The sequence below is a fragment of the Mchenga conophoros genome, linkage group LG13 (assembly GCF_057382185.1).
Source record: "Mchenga conophoros isolate Kocher_MC1m ecotype Shallow Benthic linkage group LG13, M_conophoros_male_GT1.1, whole genome shotgun sequence".
Lineage (NCBI taxonomy): Eukaryota > Metazoa > Chordata > Actinopteri > Cichliformes > Cichlidae > Mchenga > Mchenga conophoros.
The window spans coordinates 18,879,571-18,904,167 of NC_140538.1; the positions used below are offsets into that span (position 1 = coordinate 18,879,571).

General features: G+C 40.1%; 3 protein-coding genes across 5 annotated transcripts in view; 2 read left to right on the forward strand and 1 right to left on the reverse strand.

Moving 5' to 3' along the window:
* Positions 1-69: 69 nt before the first annotated feature.
* On the forward strand, positions 70-10,225 carry LOC146561157 (peroxisomal N(1)-acetyl-spermine/spermidine oxidase-like). 2 transcript variants are annotated; one of them, XM_085296993.1, is made up of 10 exons: positions 71-292; positions 7,085-7,261; positions 7,764-7,894; positions 7,995-8,182; positions 8,371-8,546; positions 8,697-8,866; positions 9,046-9,131; positions 9,247-9,359; positions 9,488-9,642; positions 9,725-10,225. In XM_085296993.1, exons 1-10 carry the CDS (start codon positions 139-141, stop codon positions 9,875-9,877), a joined length of 1,503 nt encoding a protein of 500 aa, XP_085153119.1. In that variant the 5' UTR covers positions 71-138; the 3' UTR covers positions 9,878-10,225. The 2 variants fall into 2 exon arrangements, with proteins under 2 accessions (XP_085153120.1, XP_085153119.1); XM_085296994.1 differs by lacking the exon at positions 7,085-7,261 and having other exon boundaries at positions 70-292.
* A 6,102-nt stretch (positions 10,226-16,327) lies between these two features.
* mtg1 (mitochondrial ribosome-associated GTPase 1) lies at positions 16,328-23,432 on the forward strand. Of its 2 annotated transcripts, none has more exons than XM_085296995.1 (11): positions 16,328-16,573; positions 16,698-16,762; positions 17,877-17,981; positions 18,061-18,147; positions 18,252-18,308; positions 18,672-18,762; positions 18,855-18,916; positions 19,002-19,098; positions 19,224-19,305; positions 19,407-19,519; positions 22,836-23,432. In XM_085296995.1, the coding sequence occupies exons 1-11, from the start codon at positions 16,399-16,401 to the stop codon at positions 23,078-23,080; spliced, it is 1,179 nt and encodes a 392-aa protein (XP_085153121.1). In that variant the 5' UTR covers positions 16,328-16,398; the 3' UTR covers positions 23,081-23,432. The 2 variants fall into 2 exon arrangements, with proteins under 2 accessions (XP_085153121.1, XP_085153122.1); XM_085296996.1 differs by having other exon boundaries at positions 16,330-16,573; positions 23,169-23,432.
* A 20-nt stretch (positions 23,433-23,452) lies between these two features.
* sprn (shadow of prion protein) overlaps positions 23,453-24,597 on the reverse strand; it is a 4,686-nt gene continuing 3,541 nt past the window's right edge. The window contains exon 2 of the mRNA XM_085296998.1: positions 23,453-24,597. This exon is cut by the window's right edge and continues 466 nt beyond it. Coding sequence (XP_085153124.1) covers positions 24,596-24,597 — 2 coding nt within the window. The 3' untranslated portion in view covers positions 23,453-24,595.

A 24,597-nucleotide genomic window follows, 5' to 3' on the forward strand; every position in this document is an offset into this window, starting at 1 on the left:
ATGTAGTCAAGCTTTCTAGGGAAAATCGGAAAATGGACTTTATTCTGAAAATCTTGACCGGAAGAATTTTTGTTCGCAGCTGGGGGTTTTTTTCGCTCCACTGAAGGACACAGCTGCGGTTCACCGTTGTTGCCAGACATGGGTGGACACAGAGACGCGAAAGTAGTGATCATAGGATGTGGGATAGCTGGTATAGCAGCAGCACAGAAACTGGTGAAAGCTGGTTTTCATCATGTGCGGATACTGGAGGCGACAGGAAGAAGCGGAGGACGAATAAAAACAGGAAGGATCGGTGAGTAACATGCACTTAGGGCTTTTTCAGTCAATCTGCAGTTTTTTAAATTCTGGTGTCCGCAAATTACAAACACACAATTCATTTTCTTGTCATGATGGCAAGCAACAGTGTAAAGTTTTTTTTTTTTTATTTCCTCACACTGCACTTTCATGTTGGATGTGATTGGATGACCTAAAGTGAAAGCGCAGCATACAGATGCATGCCAGGGATATGATAGAAGGACTTTGGATACTACGTTAGAGAGGACACCTTATAGCACAGCTGTATAATGAGTTGAACTCTGGCAGAAACTTACACATTGCATAACCGTAATGTATAGCTCCTCCAAGCGTCATAAAGTGGTGTGTAGCAAAGGTTTTGTGGACCCATATGAAGGATTCGTAAGAGAGGAAAGCGAAGTAAAGAAAGAAGCCTTACTGCTGTAAACTGTTCAAAATACAAGATGCAAATAATTTGGAGCAATATGCTGCTACCATTCTGCAACTGACTGGATCAAGTTGGTAATGACATTCAATATGTTTTTGATAATACAGTAACTAAGAGTGATAAATTACTGAAAGCCACATTTAACAGAAATTAATATTTAACTGTTACATTTGAGTTCAGTAACCTTTCTGTTCTATAGGAATATAACTAGATTACAACCAACTGGCAGCCGGTTGAGTCCCCTCGATTTGTGCTAACTGACAAAGTCTCATTCAAACCGATTGAAACATGGCAGGAGTTTGTCTACATTTATAAATTAGACAGCTATTATATGAAACCTTCAACAATGTCTCCTAGAGTGATTGGACTCAATCCAAGTCAGACTATAACTGTTTGCAGAAAGGTTGCCTTCTATAAGGTGAGATTATTCATAGCATCCCCAGAGTATTTTAGTTTATCGATACTATGCCCTATCAATTTTCCCCCGATCTTTGTCAGGTATTTACCAAAAAGTGATTGCAGGAATCTTTTTTAGAAATGACTTGTTGGTTTGGTTTTTGGTGAAATTAACATCACTGTTATGTTTCCATCACTTTGAATACATATTTTCAGGGCCTGAAAAGAACTAGATATTTTATATATGTAGATACAATAGGTAGAGGTAGGTAGGTAAAGTAAAGTAAAATAGGTAAAGGTAGAATCATGAAGATACTTGAAAAACAGGCCATTTCTTTGAGATATGTATATATCTATCTATCTATCTATCTCTCTCTCTCTCTCTCTCTCTCTCTCTCTCTATATATATATATATATATATATATATATATATATATATATATATATATATATATATATATATATATATATATACAAACACCCAGCGCGCCCCTGCGGGCGGTTTATCCTTCAAGCTCGGGTCCTCTACCAGAGGCCTGGGAGCTTGAGGGTCCTGCGCAGTATCTTAGCTGTTCCCAGGACTGCGCTCTTCTGGACAGAGATCTCCGATGTTGTTCCCGGGATCTGCTGGAGCCACTCGCCTAGCTTGGGAGTCACCGCACCTAGTGCTCCGATTACCACGGGGACCACCGTTACCTTCACCCTCCACATCCTCTCGAGCTCTTCTCTGAGCCCTTGGTATTTCTCCAGCTTCTCGTGTTCCTTCTTCCTGATATTGCTGTCATTCGGAACCGCTACATCGATCACTACGGCCGTCTTCTTCTGTTTGTCTACCACCACTATGTCCGGTTGGTTAGCCACCACCATTTTGTCCGTCTGTATCTGGAAGTCCCACAGGATCTTAGCTCGGTCATTCTCCACCACCCTTGGGGGCATCTCCCATTTTGACCTCGGGACTTCCAGGTTATACTCCGCACAGATGTTCCTGTACACTATGCTGGCCACTTGGTTATGGCGTTCCATGTATGCCTTGCCTGCTAGCATCTTGCACCCTGCTGTTATGTGCTGGATTGTCTCTGGGGCATTTTTACACAGCCTGCACCTGGGGTCTTGCCTGGTGTGATAGACCCCAGCCTCTATGGATCTTGTACTCAGAGCTTGTTCTTGTGCTGCCATGATTAGTGCCTCTGTGCTGTCTTTCAGTCCAGCTTTGTCCAGCCACTGGTAGGATTTCTGGATATCAGCCACCTCCTCTATCTGCCGGTGGTACATACCGTGCAGGGGCCTGTCCTTCCATGATGGTTCCTCGTCTCCCTCCTCTTTCTTGGGTTTCTGCTGCCTGAGGTATTCACTGAGCACTCGGTCAGTTGGGGCCATCTTCCCAATGTATTCTTGGATGTTCCTTGTCTCATCCTGGACTGTGGTGCTGACACTCACCAGTCCCCGGCCCCCTTCCTTCCGCTTAGCGTACAGCCTCAGGGTGCTGGACTTGGGGTGAAACCCTCCATGCATGGTAAGGAGCTTTCTTGTCTTTATGTCAGTGGCTTCTATCTCCTCCTTTGGCCAGCCTATTACCCCAGCAGGGTACCTGATCACGGGCAGGGCGTACGTGTTGATGGCCCGGATCTTGTTCTTACCATTCAGCTGACTCCTCAGGACTTGCCTGACCCTCTGCAGGTACTTGGTGGTTGCAGCCTTTCTAGCGGCCTCTTCATGGTTCCCATTTGCCTGCGGGATCCCCAGGTACTTGTAACTGTCCTCTATGTCTGCAATGTTGCCTTCTGGTAGTTCAATCCCCTCAGTTCTGACTACCTTCCCTCTCTTTGTTACCATCCGACTACACTTCTCCAGTCCGAACGACATTCCAATGTCATTGCTGTATAGCCTGGTAGTGTGGATCAGTGAATCGATGTCTCGTTCACTCTTGGCATACAGCTTGATGTCATCCATGTACAGGAGGTGGCTGACAACTGCTCCGTTCCGTAGTCGGTATCCGTAGCCAGTCTTGTTAATGATCTCACTGAGGGGGTTCAGGCCTATGCAGAACAGCAGAACAGCAGTGGGGACAGAGCATCTCCTTGGTAGATCCCGCACTTGATGGTAACTTGTGCTATGGGCTTGGAGTTGGCCTCTAGTGTTGTACGCCACATCCCCATTGAGTTCCTGATGAAGGCTCTTAGGGTCCCATTGATCTTGTACAATTCTAGGCATTCCAGTATCCAGCTGTGGGGCATAGAGTCATAGGCCTTCTTGTAATCAATCCAGGCAGTGCACAGGTTGGTCAGTCTGGTCTTGCAGTCTCGGCTGATTGTTCTGTCTACCAGTAGCTGGTGTTTTGCACCTCTGGTATTCTTGCCAATTCCTTTCTGTGTCCCGCTCATGTATTGACCCATGTGCCTGTTCATCTTAGCCGATATGATGCCTGACAGGAGCTTCCATGTAGTACTGAGGCAGGTTATTGGTCGGTAGTTGGAGGGGACCGGTCCCTTCTTGGGGTCCTTGGGGATCAGGACCGTCCGACCTTCGGTTAGCCATTCCGGGTGTCTCTCGTTAACTAGCAGCTGGTTCATTTGTGCTGCCAGACGCTCGTGGAGTGCAGTCAGCTTCTTCAGCCAGTAGGCGTGAACCATGTCGGGCCCTGGTGCTGTCCAACTCTTCATACTGGAGACCCTTTCTTGGATATCTGCCACTGTGATGGTTACTGGACCCTGTTCAGGGAGGTCGCTGTGGTCTGCCCTCAGATCCACTAGCCACTGAGCATTGCCGTTATGGGTTGCATCCTTCTCCCATATGCTCTTCCAGTATTGCTCCGTCTCCAGCCTTGGTGGTGCTGTTCTCTTATTGTTCCCTTGCCACTTAGAGTACACCTTTGCTGGTTCTGTGGAGAACAGCTGGTTTATTCTCCTGCCTTCTATCTCTCTGGTGTACCTCCTCAAGCGGCTGGCCAAGGCTGTGAGTCTTTGCTTGGCAGTTTCCAAGGCCTCAGGTATGGACAGCTTGCTGTATTTCTTAGGCACCTTATTTGTCTTACCTTTCTGCAACTCCGTTAGTTGGCTAACCTCCCTCCGTGCTACTTTGATCTTGCCCTCTAGCCTCCTTCTCCATGGAGGGTACTGCCCCTTGTGGCTGTTCAACTTGTAGCCAAGCATCTCACTGATCACTGCTGCCGTATTGTAGATCAGCTTGTTAGTGTCGGTAATCGTGGTTGTAGGTATTGCCCGTAGTGCTGCATTAACATCATCTAGCAGACCTTCTGAGGGTACTTCACGTAATCTTGGTAACCGGCTACGGGGGATCCAGGTTTCAAGCTTGGCCATGATCCTATTTTTCAGGTCAGCTCCTCTCGCACTCAACGATCCTTCTCCTATCGCACTTGGGGCTATGTACCCAATCTCGGGTGGGGGTGATGATATCTCCCCCCTGACCTGGCGTCCTGACTCCTCCTTGCCGTAGCATTTGTGTTGTACCTCGTCAATCTCTAGCTGTGAGAGCAGTCCCTTCTTTCGAATGTTGGAACACTGAGCTACTAGTTGTTTCGCCGTCATTGTGGATGTTGGGTATCGAAGAATCCATAGGTCCCTCATCCTATTCATGTAGCCCCTTCCGCCGGGGTTACTTGCGTAGTAGCATTCCAACAACGCCCTGTTTTCGTCCCTTGCCCACCGATGCCTTCTTGTTCCAGTAGCCCACTTTTCGTCAGGGTGCCCTGGTTCCTCAACACCTGACGCGGACCTTGTTGATCCGGGCGACGTCCGAGCCGGCATGCCTTCATATTTATCTGTCTCGCTCATGTCTGCGGTAGGCTTGCTTAGCATAGGGGGTCTAGCCTTAGGACCCTTACTGGATACAGATGCCCCAGGCAGGAATCGAACTTGCGATCCTCTGTTCCACTACGCTATCCAGCTGCTTGGTACTGTGAGCATGTATATATATATATATATATATATATATATATATATATATATATATATATATATATATATATATAAAAGATAACTGAAACACAAAGTACCAGAGAAACATAAAGAATAATCCATGATGCAAAAGTAAACCAAAACATAATAAACTCAATTGCTGGGTCCAACGGACCCAGAACCGTGTCTGTCTATCTATCTATCTATATATATATATATATATATATATATATATATATATAAGATAACTGAAACACAAAGTACCAGAGAAACATAAAGAATAATCCATGATGCAAAAGTAAACCAAAACATAATAAACTCAATTGCTGGGTCCAACGGACCCAGAACCGTGACTATCTATCTATATATAGATAGATAGTCACGGTTCTGGGTCCGTTGGACCCAGCAATTGAGTTTATTATGTTTTGGTTTACTTTTGCATCATGGATTATTCTTTATGTTTCTCTGGTACTTTGTGTTTCAGTTATCTTGGTGTTTTGGATTTGTCAAGAGATTTTTGTTTTTATATAATTTGATCAGCTTCATGAAATGTGTTTTTCTGTTGTTTAAGCAATCTAAATGTCTATGTGACTTTTCACCTAATAACTTTTGATGAACTTATTCAGCTACTGAACCATTTCCTCTTTTTGAGAACAGATGTAGAAAAGGGAAATAACCCGTTGCTTTTAGTACACTCTGTACAAAGTGTAGACAGGAAACTGCAGAGCATGTTTTTAATAGAAGTGAAACTATAATCTTAAGTGTGTGCTGATTCTGAGTGACGTTGTTATTTTTGTACACACACACACACACAGACATGTATAAAATAAAGGAACGCAGGCAGCAGTGTGCAGTTGCAGGGTGCGTTTGCTGCTGCCCACGCGTGTAAAAACGGCTGCAGTCTCTGTGTTTTCTAACTCGGGTGTCTTAGCTGAAGAATTACAGGGTGATTTAAAGAAATCCCCTGTCAGGATTGTTTTCTCATTCTCTTGTTGTGATGATGATGATGATGATGTTTATTATTAGAGTTTCATGTTTCTGTTTATCCATGTTTTAGGAATTGTGGTTTCATGTATTATTTTCTGTCCGTGTCTTTTAGTAGTGTTTCATGTTTTCTGTTTTATTGTGAAAGTCGTTGTCTTAGGTTAGTGTGTGCAGCTTTGTTCCCCCCTGTCTCTTAGCCCTGATCTCTCCCAGCTGTGTCTCCCTCCTGTTGCCCATTCCCTCATTACTACCCTGTGTATATAAGCCCTGTGTTTTCCCATGCTCGGTGTCGCGTCGTACCCTCAGATTATGCCTGTGTGTTTTTTGGTTTCTGTATTCGCGGCACTTCACGTTTGGTTTTCATGTCAGCAATAAAGCTGAGGTTTTGATTTACAATTCTGTGTTCGAGTCCTGCGCTTGGATCCTCCTCTCCGCCTGCCCGCACACAGAGCCCTGACATAGATAGATAGATATAGATATAACCCCTTCAGAAATCCAGTTTACTCCAGTCTGTTTACGAAGACATGTAAAGATATTACTCGTAAAAATTTAAAGGTAAAAAACACACACACAGAAACATTGGAAACCGCTCTTTGGCTGATGATCACTTTTTGGCACAATACCAGCAAATAATAGAGCACCAAACAGAGACAGAGATTTAACAAAAGGAGGCAGGACTTCAAGGACAACATAATTAAAAGAACAAAACACTTAACTAAGAACACTGGGACTCGGGATTATGACACCAAGGTCTGTAAATGATACTACTGTGTTAACTAATCTCACTATTGTTGTCTCTTAGGACAAAATTCATTCAACAATATACAACATAGTGTAGAAGAAACTAGACACATTTTAAAAATAGAAATACAATTAAAACCTGTTCCTATGTAACAGTATATTTGATCATGTGGTTAATAAAACAGTAGGCTGATTGGTTATCCAGCCAACCCTTGCCTATACCCTTGCCAGGCAGCTCTAATACAACAACAGCATGGCAAGAGTATATAATCCGATTATTAAAAGTTGTTTCCTTCTCTGCTTCTGGACAAAATCTTTTTACCTGTAGGTGATAAAATTGTTGAGATAGGAGCAAACTGGATCCATGGGCCGTGTGAGGAGAACCCGGTGTTTTGTCTGGCCCGTCAGTATGGGCTTTTGGATCCAGAAGCCCTCAAGCCGGAGAACCAGGCCTTGGATGTCAGAGGCCATCTTCCTTGGGTTCCCAGATTCTTCAGCAGTTCAGGTTCAAGGATGTTTTTATAAAGTGTATTTGTTGGTTTGATTGTTTTTTTAGATTAGTAATATTTTGATTAGTCTTACACATAACCTAATTACTGGGGCAGGGAAGGTACGTCAACCAAATGCAAAGTATTAATGCAAATAGACAAGGAAAAGGCAGAGGCTGTAAATCATCATTGTTTGCATGCTGGTGTCTTAACAGTGTGAATGGTGTGGCCAACAGCCACTGAGCTCTGCCATCAAGAGGTGATATAGTTAAAGAGTGAAAAAGTCCATGAGGAGTAGAGAATTCCCTTCATTTTATGAGGATGACTTCATGGAACAAATGGATTTTAAATTGATTTAAAAGATTCAGAGCATACTAAATCTGTCTTGGTCATCTTTATTGAATGGGAAGATAAAGTGTGAAACCAGCCTTCAAGAAGAGCTCTGAACTGGAGGAGAGGTTAAAAAAATGTAGAGAAGTCTAGATTTTCCTGACCAGTGTTCTTGTGTAACATCTGCAGGTCGGGAGCTGAACGCTGAGGACATCTTACCTGCTCAGAAATTGTTTTTGGAGCTGATAAATGAAAGTTCCGATTTTCAGAGTCAAAGAGGAGAACCCTGGCCCAGTGTGGGTGATTTCTTACGGGCACAGGTAAATTTCTGGCTGTGTTTTTATCCACAGCAAATCATTAGTGGCATCTAGATTCTCACATGGATTGTGGGTGTTTTTCTTTGCTTGTTATCTGGTGTAGGTGCAACAGCACGCAGCAGAGAAATGGAAAGATGTTGATGAAGCCACCAGATCTCTGCGACTCTGTGTGATCAGTAACATGTTGAAAGTCGAGTGCTGTGTCAATGGGACTCACAGCATGGATGAGGTCAGCATGGGGGCCTTTGGCCTATACAAGACTCTACCTGGACTGGACTGTACATTCCCAGGGTTCGTACTCCTGACTCTGCATTTACACTGTGCAAAAACAACCATTTATTTTGTTAGGGCAAACAAGCAAATACTCAGTCTTAATTATTGTCTTAGTAGATTAGTCAGCCTGTAATGCAATTTTTAATTTAATTCAGTAAATTGTTGCAGCACATATGACTTAATAGTTATGTCCTTTGTTTGTACAGTGGCTATGAAGGTCTAACCCAGAACTTGATAGAAGAGCTCCCTGCTGGTTTAGTGACCTACAATAAGCCTGTGCGCTGTGTCAACTGGAACAGCGCAAAGAGCGCAGAGCCCGTGATGATTGAGTGTGATGGCCAAAAGCTCGTTGCTGATCACGTTATAGTCACCGTGCCACTTGGTAAGTTTCACACGCATAAAATGCTGATTTATACCTCAGTGTATGAAGGTTTTATTACTTAATTCATGCTCCCTTATTCACATAGGGTCACAAAAACAAGTACTTCCACATTGAGGCTCAGTGAATTTAAAGTTGTTGTCTTTTTGTCAGGATACTTGAAGAAGCACCACTCAACCTTGTTCCATCCTCCTCTCCCTCTGCACAAGCTGCTCTCCGTCCAGAGGCTGGGTTTTGGGACAAACAATAAAATATTTGTGGAGTTTGATTCACCGTGGTGGGATGCTGACTGTGAGGTCATCTTCTTCGTGTGGGATGATGAGGTGAGATTTCATAAAGGCATACTCAGCCACCTAAATAAAGATACTGTGCATGCTGTGTTGGATCTTAAACAGGAGTACATCAGCTCATATCTCTGTTTCAAAATGTTTGTAGGTTTATGCTGGTTGTTAGATTCTTTGCTAACGCTTGAATGTCTGTTTAATCCCTTTTCATACTTCAGGATGCTGTGGTGGACCAGGTGCCAGATGTGCAAACATCCTGGATAAAGAAGTTGTTTGGCTTCACTGTACTCAAACCCACTGAAAGGTCAACTGCTCACAAAATGCTAATGCTTGCCCAGCATTTTAGATTTGCACTGAGTGGTAAAAACATGCCAATTCGTACATTAACAGTGCAGTTCTGTGTGTGGTTTAATCTTCAGGCACGGTCACCTTCTCTGTGGCTGGATTTCTGGACATGAGTCAGAGTACATGGAAACACTGTCTGAACAGCAGGTCACAGATGCCATCACACAACTTATTCGCAGGTTTACAGGTGAGTCCAGACAGATCATAAGTAGTGAGAAATGCCAGATATTCCAGTGTCATTAGTTTCACAAGGACTTACAAAAGTCATTTTAGAAAGATATGTTTTGGGATTTGTTTGTTTTTTTGCATGTTTAGGGAACCCCATCATCACTCCAAGGAGAATCCTGCGCTCCCAGTGGTTTCACGATCCGTGGACGTGTGGATCCTACAGTAATCTTGGAAAAGGCTGTTCAGAGCAGGACCTGGACAACTTGATGGAGCCCCTTCCACCAAAAGGATCAAAATCACAAGTAGCTACATATTATGTTCACACTCAAACCACCAGAAACATCATTAAAGGTCTAACACTTCTTTCTAATTTGCCTCTTTCAGCCCCTGCAGGTGTTGTTCGCTGGAGAGGCAACTCATCACTGCTACTTCTCAACCGTCCATGGAGCTGTTCTCACCGGGTGGAGAGAAGCTGATAGACTTATCTCGCACTACTCACTCATTACTCCTTCTGAGTTTCCAAAGTCAAAGTTTTAAAAAATTGCTCTTTGCCACTAAAAAGCTCAAATTTACTATAATATAAAAATGTACTTCACTTTTGATGTGTTACATTATTTTTAAACAATGAAAATCAGAGTGAATATGAAGGCTTGCTGCTAACTTGAGGATGTTTAATGGGCCTCACTGGTACTTTCAACCAGTACAGGCAACACACACAGTGTGTAGAATAATGATGTGTTGACATGAATAATGGTTGTTAATACTGACTGTGCAAATTTGTCATTTGAGGACTGACGATAACTGACTGAACTTTCCTTTTGCAAACTCGAATTGTTGCGTTTGGACTGATTTTAATTAACTATGAATAAACTGTATTTTCTAGTGGATCGGCTTTTTGTGAATGTAATTTTTAGGAACTAAGCACATCTCCTGACATGATGCATTTTAAGGCAAATATTACAAGGTCCTTCACCTCAAAAATGCTAGAACAGCTTTAAAATATGACTTTTTAGCTGTTTTTTAAGCACGCTCACAGAGTCCACAGATCTCAGGCACAGAGGAGAGTTTGGGGCCTCAAGGATCTGCTGAGGATGTATGGATTTAAAGGTTCACTGAGGTAGGCTGGGGCTTGTCCATGAAGAGCTCTAGAGCAGCAGTAATGCATCTTCACCTGCTGCTAATTTGTAAAGTATAATATACTTTAACTTTTTATTTAAGATTTTCTGCCTTTAGAATCATCAAAGTCCTTCTAAGTCTCATCATCCAATACCGTTTCAGATCACCAGTCAAATCTTAAAAAATAAATTCTAAAAAAGTTTGTTGATTGTAATATAGGGGTTCAACGGGGTGAAAATGTATCACCTCTTTGCAATCTTTTTAAATGATTTTGAGTATACAATGAATAGGTATTATAATGACTGCAAAATGAGTGATGATGATGCTGAGGTCTGTGTAAGACTTATTGTTCTTACGTATGCAGATGACACTGTAGTATTGTCAGACTCAGAGACAAAGCTATAGAAGCCTGTATACCTGTTCTGACTCGTCTCCCCAATGTGATGTTTGTGTAATTTCACTGCAGGCAACTGCAAGTGGCAAATAAAGGCTTCATCATAAGAAGAAGAAGACTTTAAATGCAGTAGAAAGATATTGTGTTGACTGGAAACTAAGTGTAAATTCTAATAAAAGTAAAGTTTTTGCAAGAGGTAAAGTAAGAAAATTCCATGACTTCAAATTTGGAATTTCTGTATTACAAGCAGTGGATCGTTATGCTTATCTTGGTGTCACATTTAATTACAATAACCACTTGAAAGGGCTATTAAGTCAACTGGGGCAGATTTGGAAAGCTCTATAGTTTGTTAACTAAAGCTAGAGATCTGGGATTATCTGTTGAAACTCAGTTACAGTTATTTAACCAGTTGCTCTTACCAGAGGCGTGGGACCATGAAGACATTTCATTAATTGAATCTTAAAGCAAGCATTTCAATATACAGGATTTTATTATTTATGAGAACATACCAGAGTGGTGAATGATAGCTATAAGACCACTTACTGAGATGAGTATATCTGATATTCTGAGACAAAATTGGAATTCCAAAATGTTTAATAATTTTGGAATTCCAATTTTTTCCAATAAATTACAGAATATTTCAACAAGAGATCAAACTGGAATAAAATTTGTGTAGTTTCTATTTTGTGTTATCTGGAAAAGGTTTAGATGCGGTGTTCCCAGTCATTATGGGTAGATTGTATGGAGTTATATGTACCAAATGTTTATGTGGACTTTGTAGATTAGGGAAACTTGGAGATGACTCTCATTACTTGTTTGAATTTAGTCATTTTAAGTTGCAAAAACAAACATGTCTGCCTGTGTATTTTAGGTTGAGACCAAATGTTTATAAGATGGAGAAGTTGTTTAATACTAAGAATATTGTTAAGGTGCGTAAACTTGCAAAATTTTATAAAGAAATTGTATATAAACGTGGATATGTGATTTGTTGGGAGAATGAAATATAGCCTAAAAGTCTGTACCAAAATAGGGTTTTTAAAGGCTTCCCCTTGAAATAATCTCCCTACCACCATCTTTGACACCGTCATCAGTTTTTATTCAATGACACGGAAGATTTTCTGCCCAGCTCAGGTGTTCCTGCAGGGGGCGGTAGCAACTTATACGAACCTGAAAAAAGTAGAAGAAGTCGTCTTCATGCCGGTGTGTCTGCCAGAAACTGATTGCCGTCCGCGGGAGCGCGCGCAGCTGCTTAAAGCTGCAGCGCGCGGATTACTTGCGTTGCCAGCTTCTTCCGTGCAACTGATACAACGTGGGGGGAAAAAACCCAAACACATTTATGCCTTTGTTATTAGGCAAAGGTATGCATTTATGGAGCTTTAACGTTTCTTGTAACCGAATTATGACGCTTATCAGAAGGTTGCTTTCAGTGTGTAGCGCAGTCACGAATGACTACACGCATCACGATGGAATAATTAATGCCTACAGGTTTAGTATGTCTACTCTTGTTGTTCATATTTGTTATAAGACTGTCGAATAGTAGTTAAAACAATAAAGACCTATTGTACCAGTATCACCATGACTCTTTCTTGTTTGTTCAGAATAACGACTGAGAACATGGCATTTTAGCGCTACCAAAAAGTGATTGTGGCCTATAACTTGTCACTGAAACAATATTTCGGCTTCAAACTTGTTGGATATATTCCAGAGGGGTTACATGTGATATATTATATCCCAAAACTCTCCAAGAACTGCTGAATAACTTGTACAGGAACAATAAAACTGATAATATGCCATTTTCAAGCTGCCAAAAAGTGATTGTGGACTATAACTTGTCACTGAAACAATATTTCTGCTTCAAACTTGGCGGATGTCATTCAGAAGGGTCATATGTCAAATATTACATCTCAAACAGTCCCTTAGAAATGCTGAATAACCTGTAAAGGAACATTAACATTGATAATATGCCATTTTCAGCCTGCTAAAAAGTGATTGTGGCCTATATCTTGTCACTGAAACAATGTTTCTGCTTCAAACTTGGTGGATGTCATTCAGAAGGGTCCTATGTGACATATTATATCTCAAACACTCTCCAAGAACTGCTGAAAAACTTTTAAAATAACATTAATACCGATAATATGTCATTTTCAACCTGCCAAAAAGTGATTGTGGCCTATATCTTGTCAATGAAATACTATTTCTGCTTCAAACTTGCTGCATGTCATTCTGAAGGGTCCTATGTGACATATTATATCTCAAACAGTCCCTTAGAACTGCTGAATAACCATTAAGGGAACAATAAAACTGATAATATGCAATTTCCAACCTGTCTGTGAAGGTTCTCAGTCATCCAGGTCATCGTAGTTTTTTTCAAAATTGTTGGATATCATCCAGAAGGGTTACATGTGATATATATTATGTCCCAAACACTCTCCAAGAACTGCTGAATAACTTTTAAAAGAACATTAATACCGATAATATGTTATTTTCAACCTGCCAAAAAGTGATTGTGGACTATATCTTGTCACTGAAACAATATTTCTGCATCAAACTTGTTGGGTATCATCCAAAAGGGTTACATGTGACACATTATATCTCAAACAGTCTCTAAGGACTGTTGAATAACTATTAAAGGATCATTAATACCCATAATATGCCATTTTCGACCTGCCAAAAAGTGATTGTAGACTATAACTTGTCACTGAAATACTATTTCTGCTTCAAACTTGGTGGATGTCATTCAGAAGGGTCATATGTCAAATATTACATCTCAAACAGTCCCTCAGAACTGCTAAATTACCATTAAGGGAACAATAAAACTGACAATATGCAATTTTCAACCTACCAAAAAGTGATTGTGGCCTATATCTTGTCACTGAAACAATATTTCTGCTTCAAACTTGTTGGGTATCATCCAAAGGGATGATATGTGGCACATCATATCCCAAACAGTCTCTAAGAAATGCTGAATAACTTTTAAAGGAACATTAACATTGATAATATGCCATTTTCAGCCTGCCAAAAAGTGATTGCTGCCTATAACTTGTCACTGAAACAATATTTCTGCTTCAAACTTGTTGGGTATCATCCAAAAGGATGATATGTGGCACAGCATATCCCAAACAGTCTCTAAGAAATGCTGAATAACTTTTAAAGGATGCCATTTTCAGCCTGCCAAAAAGTGATTGCCGCCTATATCTTGTCACTGAAATACTATTTCTGCTTCAAACTTGCTGCATGTCATTCAGATGGGTCATATGTCAAATATTATATCTCAAAGAGTCCCTTAGAACTGCTGAATAACTTGTACAAGAACAATAACACATAATATGCCATTTTCAAGCTGCCAAAAAGTGATTGTGGACTATAACTTGTCACTGAAACAATATTTCTGCTTCAAACTTGTTGGATACGATCCAGAAGGGTTACATATGATATATTATATCCCAAACACTCTCCAAGAACTGCTGAATAACTTTTAAAAGAACATTAATACCGATAATATGTCATTTTCAACCTGTGCATAAAACGTCAAATTTCAAAAATGTTGTAATTCAAAAATAATACAAAAAAAGGATAATGGCCAAATGGAAACAGGTGGGAGGAGATCTGCTTAAACACATTAGGAACACCAAGTAATAGGAAAGACAAAACAAACGGTAATAAAAATGTCATTCCAATACAGCACTTATTAATTGAAACGAAAACCAAAAACAAATAACAATTACATCCAATTAAAGAAGAAACCACCAGTTAAACTAAACTAACAAATAGACCAGAAACAGGGGGTATAGCAGAAGCTCAACACCAGTAAACCATGGAACAACATATATATTAATTCTTTGCATACAGTAACTATACTAACATGTTAGGAAACACAAAATAATTGAATCATCCTACAAACAAATTGCAATCAAAGCTGAACTCTAATGTTGTGAACAACACAGAAACACACACAGCAACACGAACATAAATTAATGAATTAATAAACAAATTGAACAGGTTGAAAATGGCATATTATGGGTATTAATGATCCTTTAAAAGTTATTCAGCATTTCTTAGAGACTGTTTGGGATATGCTGTGCCACATATCGTCCTTTTGGATGATACCCAACAAGTTTGAAGCAGAAATATTGTTTCAGTGACAAGTTATAGTCTACAATCACTTTTTGGCAGGTTGAAAATGGCATATTATGGGTATTAATGATCCTTTAATAGTTATTCAACAGTCCTTAGAGACTGTTTGAGATATAATGTGTCACATGTAACCCTTTTGGATGATACCCAACAATTTTGAAGCAGAAACATTTTTTCAGTGACAAGATATAGGCGGCAATCACTTTTTGGCAGGTTGGAAATTGCATATTATCAGTTTTATCGTTCCCTTAATGGTTATTCAGCAGTTCTAAGGGACTAATTGAGATATAATATGTTACATAGGACCCTTCAGAATGACATGCAGCAAGTTTGAAGCAGAAATAGTATTTCATTGACAAGATATAGGCCACAATCACTTTTTGGCAGGTTGAAAATGACATATTATCGGTATTAATGTTATTTTAAAAGTTTGTCAGCAGTTCTTGGAGAGTGTTTGAGATATAATATGTCACATAGGACCCTTCTGAATGACATCCACCAAGTTTGAAGCAGAAACATTGTTTCAGTGACAAGATATAGGCCACAATCACTTTTTGGCAGGCTGAAAATGGCATATTATCAATGTTAATGTTCCTTTACAGGTTATCCAGCAGTTCTAAGGGACTGTTTGAGATGTAATATTTGACATATGACCCTTCTGAATGACATCCGCCAAGTTTGAAGCAGAAATATTGTTTCAGTGACAAGTTATAGTCCACAATCACTTTTTGGCAGCTTGAAAATGGCATATTATCAGTTTTATTGTTCCTGTACAAGTTATTCAGCAGTTCTTGGAGAGTTTTGGGGATATAATATATCACATGTAGCCCCTCTGGAATATATCCAACAAGTTTGAAGCCGAAATATTGTTTCAGTGACAAGTTATAGGCCACAATCACTTTTTGGTAGCGCTAAAATGCCATGTTCTCAGTCGTTATTCTGAACAAACAAGAAAGAGTCATGGTGATACTGGTCTTTATTGTTTTAACTACTATTCGACAGTCTTATAACAAATATGAACAACGAGAGTAGACATACTAAACCTGTAGGCATTAATTATTCCATCGTGATGCGTGTAGTCATTCGTGACTGCGCTACACACTGAAAGCAACCTTCTGATAAGTGTCATAATTCGGTTACAAGAAACGTTAAAGCTCCATAAATGCATACCTTTGCCTAATAACAAAGGCATAAATGTGTTTGGGTTTTCCCCCCCACGTTATATCAGTTGCACGGAAGTAGCTGGCAACGCAAGTAATCCGCGCGCTGCAGCTTTAAGCAGCTGCGCGCGCTCCCGCGGACGGCAATCAGTTTCTGGCAGACAATCACTTTTTGGCACAACACCGGAACAAAAAAAGCTTGACGGCAGATTCGAGTCGGGATGTAAACAGTGAGACACATGTCTGTTTAGTGCATGCAGTTGAGTCAAAGTAAGTGTTCTCTTAAAGCAAATGAAGGACGGTGGATATATATTTGGGTAAATAGCATGAAACTGTACCAGGCACTCCGTCATGTCGACAAGTTCAGAACCGTTTTCGACTTTGGCGGACGGGAAGTGGCTCACTGGTTCCCCGGACACATGGCTAAAGGTGACAGCTTCGGCTTTACATTGGCTGTAAAGTGTGGTTTATGGTGCTTTTGAAAATGCGGGTAATCTGGTGTTCGAGGTCATTTCTTGGTCACATAGTTGCTGAAATAATTTGTTCTTTGTAGGACTAAAACAGATGAGAGCCAACCTGAAGAGTGTGGACTGCATCATAGAAATACACGATGCCAGAATATCCTTTTTATTATATTACACCATAAAACAGTATCATCTTTTAAATAAAAAACAAACAGTGGTGTATTTAATTGTATCAAAATTCCAATAAAAACCGTATTTTCTGGAGGGTGCTGCATGATGCCAGCTGTCATAGCTTTTATTGTTGATATTTGGACATTATTCCGTGTTATTTTGTTAACCAATACCTTAATAATCGATGAGAGATTTTGGCATATTTTTAGGGTGAAAAATCTTTTATATTGGTGTAATTTTAATTTTAAGCCTGAATATTTTTATTTATAAAAAGCCCTTACCTCTACCTAAAGTACCTCTGCAACATCAGCGGATATGATGGGTTATGATTATATGTATAGATAATCTATACACTCTTAAAAACAAATTATTTTATAGACAACATAGCAACATAGCTTTGACAACAATTAAGCTTTGACTTTGAAATGGGGAAAAATGGTGTATATAGGTAGTGAGTTTTTTTCTATTTTTGATTTTCTTAAATATATTGAAGGACAGCAGACAAGGTCACATAAGAAAAAAGAGCAAATTGATATAAACATTAACAGTGTATATGGATTTTATCACCCTTTTTAATCCTTAAGAGAAACTCTTAAGAATAAGAACATTTTGTGCAAAAGGTACTCTATGCACCATGTTAACATTTTCATTGTAGAAGTGACTTTTTTAAGGCACGGCAGGAAAATAAAACAGGAAAGAAAAAAGCACATTGGTTTGTGATTCGGAGTAACCTTTTAAACTTTACTTAAAGAAAGAGCTACAGGAGAGACAGAGAGTTTTCACTATTATGCCAATAAACATGGTGCATAGTTGTGAAAATAGAAGGTGCATCACTGTGAACTGATCTGGGAGATGCACATGAGCTGATTTTTAAAAAATATATATTTATCTATGCAAGATTTTGGCAAGATAACAACTAAATTATGTAGAAAGTGGTTTAGTTTAGTTCAGAGCTTGTTTACCACCTGAGCAAGACAGGTGTTTCTAGTCCTCTACTAAGTACTCCACGTGTGTTCTGAATTTCAAAAATAGCATGTGGTCAGGTGATAATTTAAAACTGCGGGAGCCCTGTGATGTTAATCCTTAACTTTAAAAACATCCCATTCTCTGGAAGAAACCCGGTGTTTCAGGACACACTGAGTGCCAAACCACATTTGCTAATTCTCAACAAGATGGACCTCGCTGATCTGTCCAACAAGCAGGTACAAATTCTTGCAGCAGCTTTGGCAGAGTCGCATGTCAGCAGCATTTTACTGTACTACAGCTACATTTACTCTGCAGAGAATCCTGAAGAAGCTAGAAAAAGAAGGGATGACACATGTTCTCTTCACAGACTGCTTAAAGCAGAGAGACCACAACATCAAAAAGGTAGAAAAACATTTTACTGTTTGCAGCCATTTCCTACACAGCTAAAAAAGTTGCAAAAGTTATGAGCACAGATGTGCAAACTAATTCTGTCTTCTTTTCTTTAGCTGGTGCCAAAGGTGATGGATATTATTGCAAGCAAACCACGCTTTAACCGAGAGGAGGTACATTCAGTCTGGACGGTTAAACTATATTGTTTTAGTGCTCTGTGGCAGAGAACATATATCCTCACTGCTTCTATACAACCTCAAATTCAATTTCTTGCACAAGATATGAGGTATGTCCAGAAAAAGTGCCACAAAACTATAGAAATTGCACTCATATCCTCACCATGCTGTGAGTTTTGCCTATTAAATAATGACACGTCCCTCCTTATTGGCTATCTTAGTCTTTAAGCTACAAATATGGAAGCAAATTGCTCACCAGTGTCTTCTATGTTGAAGAAATTAGTTTTCTTTGAATGTTACATTTTCCTACTTCATTGATTTTATTTAAAATGCAACCACATTAACGTGTTAAACTTTCAGATTACAAATTACTGCCTGATGGTGATTGGAGTGCCCAATGTTGGGAAGTCGTCTCTTATTAACTCGTTGAGAAGAACAAATCTAAAAAAGGGTAAATGCAGAAAAGTTGTGGATTGATTTGAAGATTTCAGTATAACTTTCACCTCCTCATTAACGAGTGTTGCACTTGTACACTAATTTCAGGTCGTGCATCTCGAGTAGGTGGGGAACCAGGAATAACCAAAGCGGTCCTAACTAAAATTCAGGTGTGTGTGGAGAATGCGTTTGCCTTTGTTTGTGTTTTGATGGTCTGATCAACCATCCAGTATTTATAACTGCTGCTGTCCTCAGGTGTGTGAGCGACCCATAATGTACCTGTTAGACACACCTGGAGTCTTGCCTCCTAAAATTGAGAGTGTTGAAACAGGCATGAAGCTGGCCTTATGTGGTATGCAGATTTTTTTTCTCCCTAACATAATTATTGTCAGTTTGTATATATGATAAAATTATTTTTTTCCAAATAGTTGGATTTCTTGTTTATACAGAATGATTTGAAAATCTGTTTTTCTCCAGGAACTATACTGGACCATTTAGTGGGTGAAGACATCATTGCTGACTACTTACTCTATTCTCTGAACAGGCTAGGAAAGTTCAGGTGGAATTTTTCTTTCTCCTATTTTGTGTTCATGTGCATTTTTTATTTTTTTTATTTAGCTTTCTCTTGAATGTTTACTGTAAAGATGTGTTTGTGTGCAGTTATGTGGACAAATATGATCTCCAAGAGCCTAGTGACGACATCCAGCATGTCCTCAAACGCATTGCTGTAAAACTTGGAAAAACTCAGCGGGTCAAAGCGATTACTGGAGTGGGTAAGACACTGCTCATCCTATGCATACAACTGCTCTGTACAGTGTAATTAATGATTTATTTATCAGTGATTTGGTTTTATTTATTTGCTTTTTGACTGGGAACAAAATTGATGCCACTGCCTTGTCTGTGTTGCAAGCAAGCTTTGTAGTTTAGCATGAAGGCTTGAAATGGGGATAAAAAAAAAAAAAGTCTGCAGGCAGGAGCTTTAAATAGATATTTTTTATATATATTTAAAAGTAAAGTAAAGAAAAAAATCTTACTATTCCTAAAAAATAAAAGTGACTGCTTATATGCAACTGGCCATTTCCTTAGTTACTATTACTGGGTCAAGATCTGAAGACTGTGGGTCACCGCGTGGTCTTCTGCAACTGTAGCCCATCTGCTTCAACATTTCATGTGATGTGTGTTCAACATTCCTTGAGTTACTGCTGCCTTCCTGTCAGCTCAAAGCAGCCTGACCATTCTTCTCTGGCATCAACAAAAGCATTTTCACCCAAAGAACTGCCACACACTATTTTCCCTTTTTCTGGCCATTCTCTGTAAACCTTGGAGATGGCCGTGTGGCCATGTTCATTCTCAGTTTGAACTTTGGTAAGTGGTCTTGATCATGTCTGCATGCTTAAATGCATCAAGTGACTGGATGATCATATATTTGCTTTAATCAGCAGTTTAACCTACTGCAGTACCTTTTTTGAACTACTTGCCTTGGAGTCATTTTTGACCAGGACATGTCCTTCAACGCACATATTAAACAAATATGTAAGACTGCTTTCTTCCATTTGCGCAACATCTCTAAAATTAGAAATATCCTGTCTCAGAGTGACGCTGAAAAACTAGTTCATGCATTTATTACTTCCAGGCTGGACTACTGCAATTCATTATTATCAGGATGTCCAAAAAACTCGCTGAAAAGCCTTCAGCTAATCCAAAATGCTGCAGCAAGAGTCCTGACAGGGACTAGAAAGAGAGAGCATATTTCTCCTGTTTTGGCTTCCCTTCATTGGCTTCCTGTTAAATCCAGAATTGAATTCAAAATCCTGCTCCTCACATACAAGGTCTTAAATAATCAGGCCCCATCTTATCTTAATGACCTTGTAGTACCATATCACCCTATTAGAGCACTTCGCTCTCGCTCTGCAGGCCTTCTTGTTGTTCCTAGAGTATTTAAAAGTAGAATGGGAGGGAGAGCCTTCAGTTTTCAGGCCCCTCTTCTGTGGAACCAGCTTCCAGTTTGGATTCGGGAGACAGACACTATCTCTACTTTTAAGATTAGGCTTAAAACTTTCCTTTTTGCTAAAGCATATAGTTAGGGCTGGACCAGGTGACCCTGAATCCTCCCTTAGTTATGCTGCAATAGACTTAGGCTGCCGGGGGATTCCCATGATGCATTGAGTTTTTCCTTTCCAGTCACCTTTCTCACTCACTATGTATTAACAGCAGTGTTGGGACTAACGCGTTATTAAATAACGCGTTACAGTAACTACGTTATTATTGTGGTAACGAGCACGGTAACTAGTTATTATGCCAAAATCAGGAACGCGTTACTCGTTACTGGGATTTAGATAGGGTCGTTACTCGTTACTTCGTGTGGTGGCTATCGCGTAGCTTCCACAGATTCAGTAACATTAGCAAGTGGTGGAGGCCAGCAGGTGGATGAAGGAAAAGGGACGCAGAAGGAAAAGAGACCCGAGGCGGCCGCCGGTCCAAGTGTGAACTGAACTTCAGGTAAGAAGTTATGACCTGCAGTCTCTCTGGGTCAGAAATGAACCAAGTTTAGGTGGAGTTTATTTTCGTTATTCTGACTTTTTCCGTACTGCGTGCTAGCTAGCATGACGGAGTTTCTATACAGCTGGGTGGGTGCTATGATGTTAACGATGTTAAACTTTATTTTGTTCATAAGTTATTAGAGTTGCCAACCGTCCCGTCTGGTATTCAGAGAAAATATTACGCGTTTCTTATTGAGGTGAAAAGGAACAGTTTGTCCCGTAATTCAGCTACAATGAAAAAGGCACAAAGCTGGAGTTATTCTGTGTCTTTGCTGCACAGCTGCCTCTTCTCCTTTCATCCTCTCCCCTCCCTCTCCCGTTTCTACTTCAATCATGAAACTGATCAATGATCAGCTGATCGGCTCTCGTTTGTTTATCGCTCACTTTGCGCAGAAAGAGGAAACCAGGGGATGTCGCGCTAAACAACAGCAGCACATTTAAGCTTGATCAGCTGTTGTTAGAATTTATTTAATATTAATTTCTAGTATCAGCTGATGTTTGCTGGAGCCACAGCTGCAAAAAAGCTGCAGGTCATGATATCGTTTGGTTATCTGGTGAGAGGGAAACATGAAGATGAAACCAGGAGATGTCCTTACTGGATCATCAGAGTTGAACAGGTGATGGAGAAACAGGTTTACCTTTTAGGTGACATGAATGAGTTGAAGGGAAGTTATGAACTGTTTCTGAGAGACAAATAACCCCAGGATCCTTTTCTAAGCAGCTGACAGCTGGTAACTGTGCAGGGGCAGATCTAGCAAAGTGTGGCCAGGGGGGCATGTAGGGCATTAACAGGGAAAGGGGGGCACAAAGAAATACTTTTCTTTCTTATTCTCATTTAAAATGTCTCGCTTTTAAAAAATAATTATCTGAATCTTACAACAAACGATTGATAGATTGATACATATATACCATCAAAACAGTGACCATCACTGTCACAGCAGTGTTTGTTTTCATTCAAAGGCTTTATGATTTTTGCTATAATGGCGGCCAGTCTCTAGTCAAAATGCCCGGGATGATTTTTCTGTCCCAGTCCAGCCCTGTATGCAGCTCATCTGCAGTCTGGTGTTGCCTACATCTTCCTATTCAGAAGGCAGAATTTCCGAGTTCTGAGTACAATCGAAAGCACCACGACTGCAGTTTTTGTGTTGGATGTAAAAGGCGCGCATGGCGCTGTGACGTAGGCTAGAATCATGGCGGCGGTCAACAACGGTCCAGGCGTGGGATTTCTCTCGTGGAAATATGCACATTATCTTTTCCTTTCTATTGGTAGGTGGCACAGTGCACTTGTGGCAAGTAAGCAAGCTAGAAGACTGGCAAAGTTATGGAAGAAACACATTAACAAGAGAATTCTGAGTAAAACCAAAGTTACTTTCCCTAGTAACTAGTTACTTTGAAAGTAACGAGTAACTTGAAGTAACTGAGTTACTTTTGAGAGAAGTAACTAGTAATGTAACTAAGTTACTATTTTAAAGTAACTTACCCAACACTGATTAACAGACCTCTCTGCATTGAATCATATCTGTTATTAACCTCTGTCTCTCTTCCACAGCATGTCTTCTTTCCTGTCTTCCTTCTCTCACCCCAACCGGTCGCAGCAGATGGCCGCCCCTCCCTGAGCCTGGTTCTGCCGGAGGTTTCTTCCTGTTAAAAGGGAGTTTTTCCTTCCCACTGTCGCCAAAGTGCTTGCTCATAGGGGGTCATATGATTGTTGGGTTTTTCTCTGTATCTATGAAGCGCCTTGAGGCGACTTTTGTTGTGATTTGGCGCTATATAAATAAAATTGAATTGAATTGAATTGAATTGAATTCACGGGCAATCCTCATGGTTTGTTGCACTTTTCTCTTTTAACGGTTCAATCCCTTTTTTTCCTTGTCTCTTTCAGGAAATGTTACCATCACAATACCAAACTACACAGCAGCAGCATATGATTTCATAAGAGCCTTCAGGAAAGGAGAGCTGGGTCAAGTAATGCTCGACTGACCCGAGTCATTTTACCGACGATAACTAAAAACTGTTTCTGGATTTCTTCAAGAGCATATTAGTCTGTGTCTGCACTGACATGGTGCAGTTTTTTGGGCTTGTGGATAATGCAAAAAGTCACCAGACTCCTGTATGACTTGTAAATAAAAGACATTTATTAAATAGTCATTCTCAGTTTTGCTTGTAGGATACATGAGACAGATATCCAGGGTGGTGTAAACAGGATATTTATTGGCATAAAGACAGTGATAACAAACTCTTTAATTATTATGTACATCAGTGTAGCATATAATAGAGTGCACTTGTAAATGTGGAACAGTCTGTTGCTCCTGAGTGTCTTTTGTAGGTAGATAAATTTTTTTTTTTTTTGGAAGATGTAAACACCGTGAAAACCTTCCAGAGACACCGGTCGCTTTTGAGAACAGCGGTAGGTTTGCCTCTCATCCATGTCATGATCACAGATCTCAGATGAATTTCAGGTGTTATTAGAAAACAGTGAACTATTCAGAATGCGAAGACGATTGTGGAAAACTAGCTGTCCCAAAGCACAGCACTCTTACTTATTCTGTTATTTAAATTATTGTATAAAGAACGAAATGAAATGTGTTTCATTGGTTGAGTTTGGAAGCTGAACAAAAACACGTATTTTCCTCTGTAAAATAAATAAGTCCATATTTCAGAGAAAAATTACTAATACTGTTTGATTTCAGGGGTGAGAAAATGCTGGTGCCAGGTTCCTTTCAACTTAATAAATGTTATAAAGTAGCTGATAATCTGTACTGCCATATTTTAAATGAACTGCAGCAAGTCCAAACTTTATATTAATACACCGGTCTGCTTTTAAACACAGATAGATTCTCTCATTTGTACAGAGCTGCAGTACAGGTCACTTTTTATTTTGTGCATATTATTAAAAGTATATATTTTTTACATTTGGCAGTAGTTAAAATTGGCAGAAAGCAGCTCGGTTAGACTCTGAAGAGTCATTGGCATTTTGCTGATATGTTCTTCAGTGAAATACTAAGATTTAAGCTTTAGGGGTGGAAATTGACAGTAGTTCTGTTATATATGCAGAGATGAAGTCTGAGAGGTGAAATGTCCCCATGAATACTAAGCTGGTAACGCAGCCTGTTGTTTGCCGGTTGGAAAAACTGTAAAAAGTACAGTACAGTGATGCTTTTGTCATTGTTTTGTTCTGCTCCTGTGTGGCCGCTCTAACTGGTCTTACCCGTGCAGGTTCCAGTCAGTCCTCTGCATTATAATCATAACCTGGATGGAACTTCGGTTCTAGATCCAATCACAAATGTATCCTACAAATCACCCAAATACCT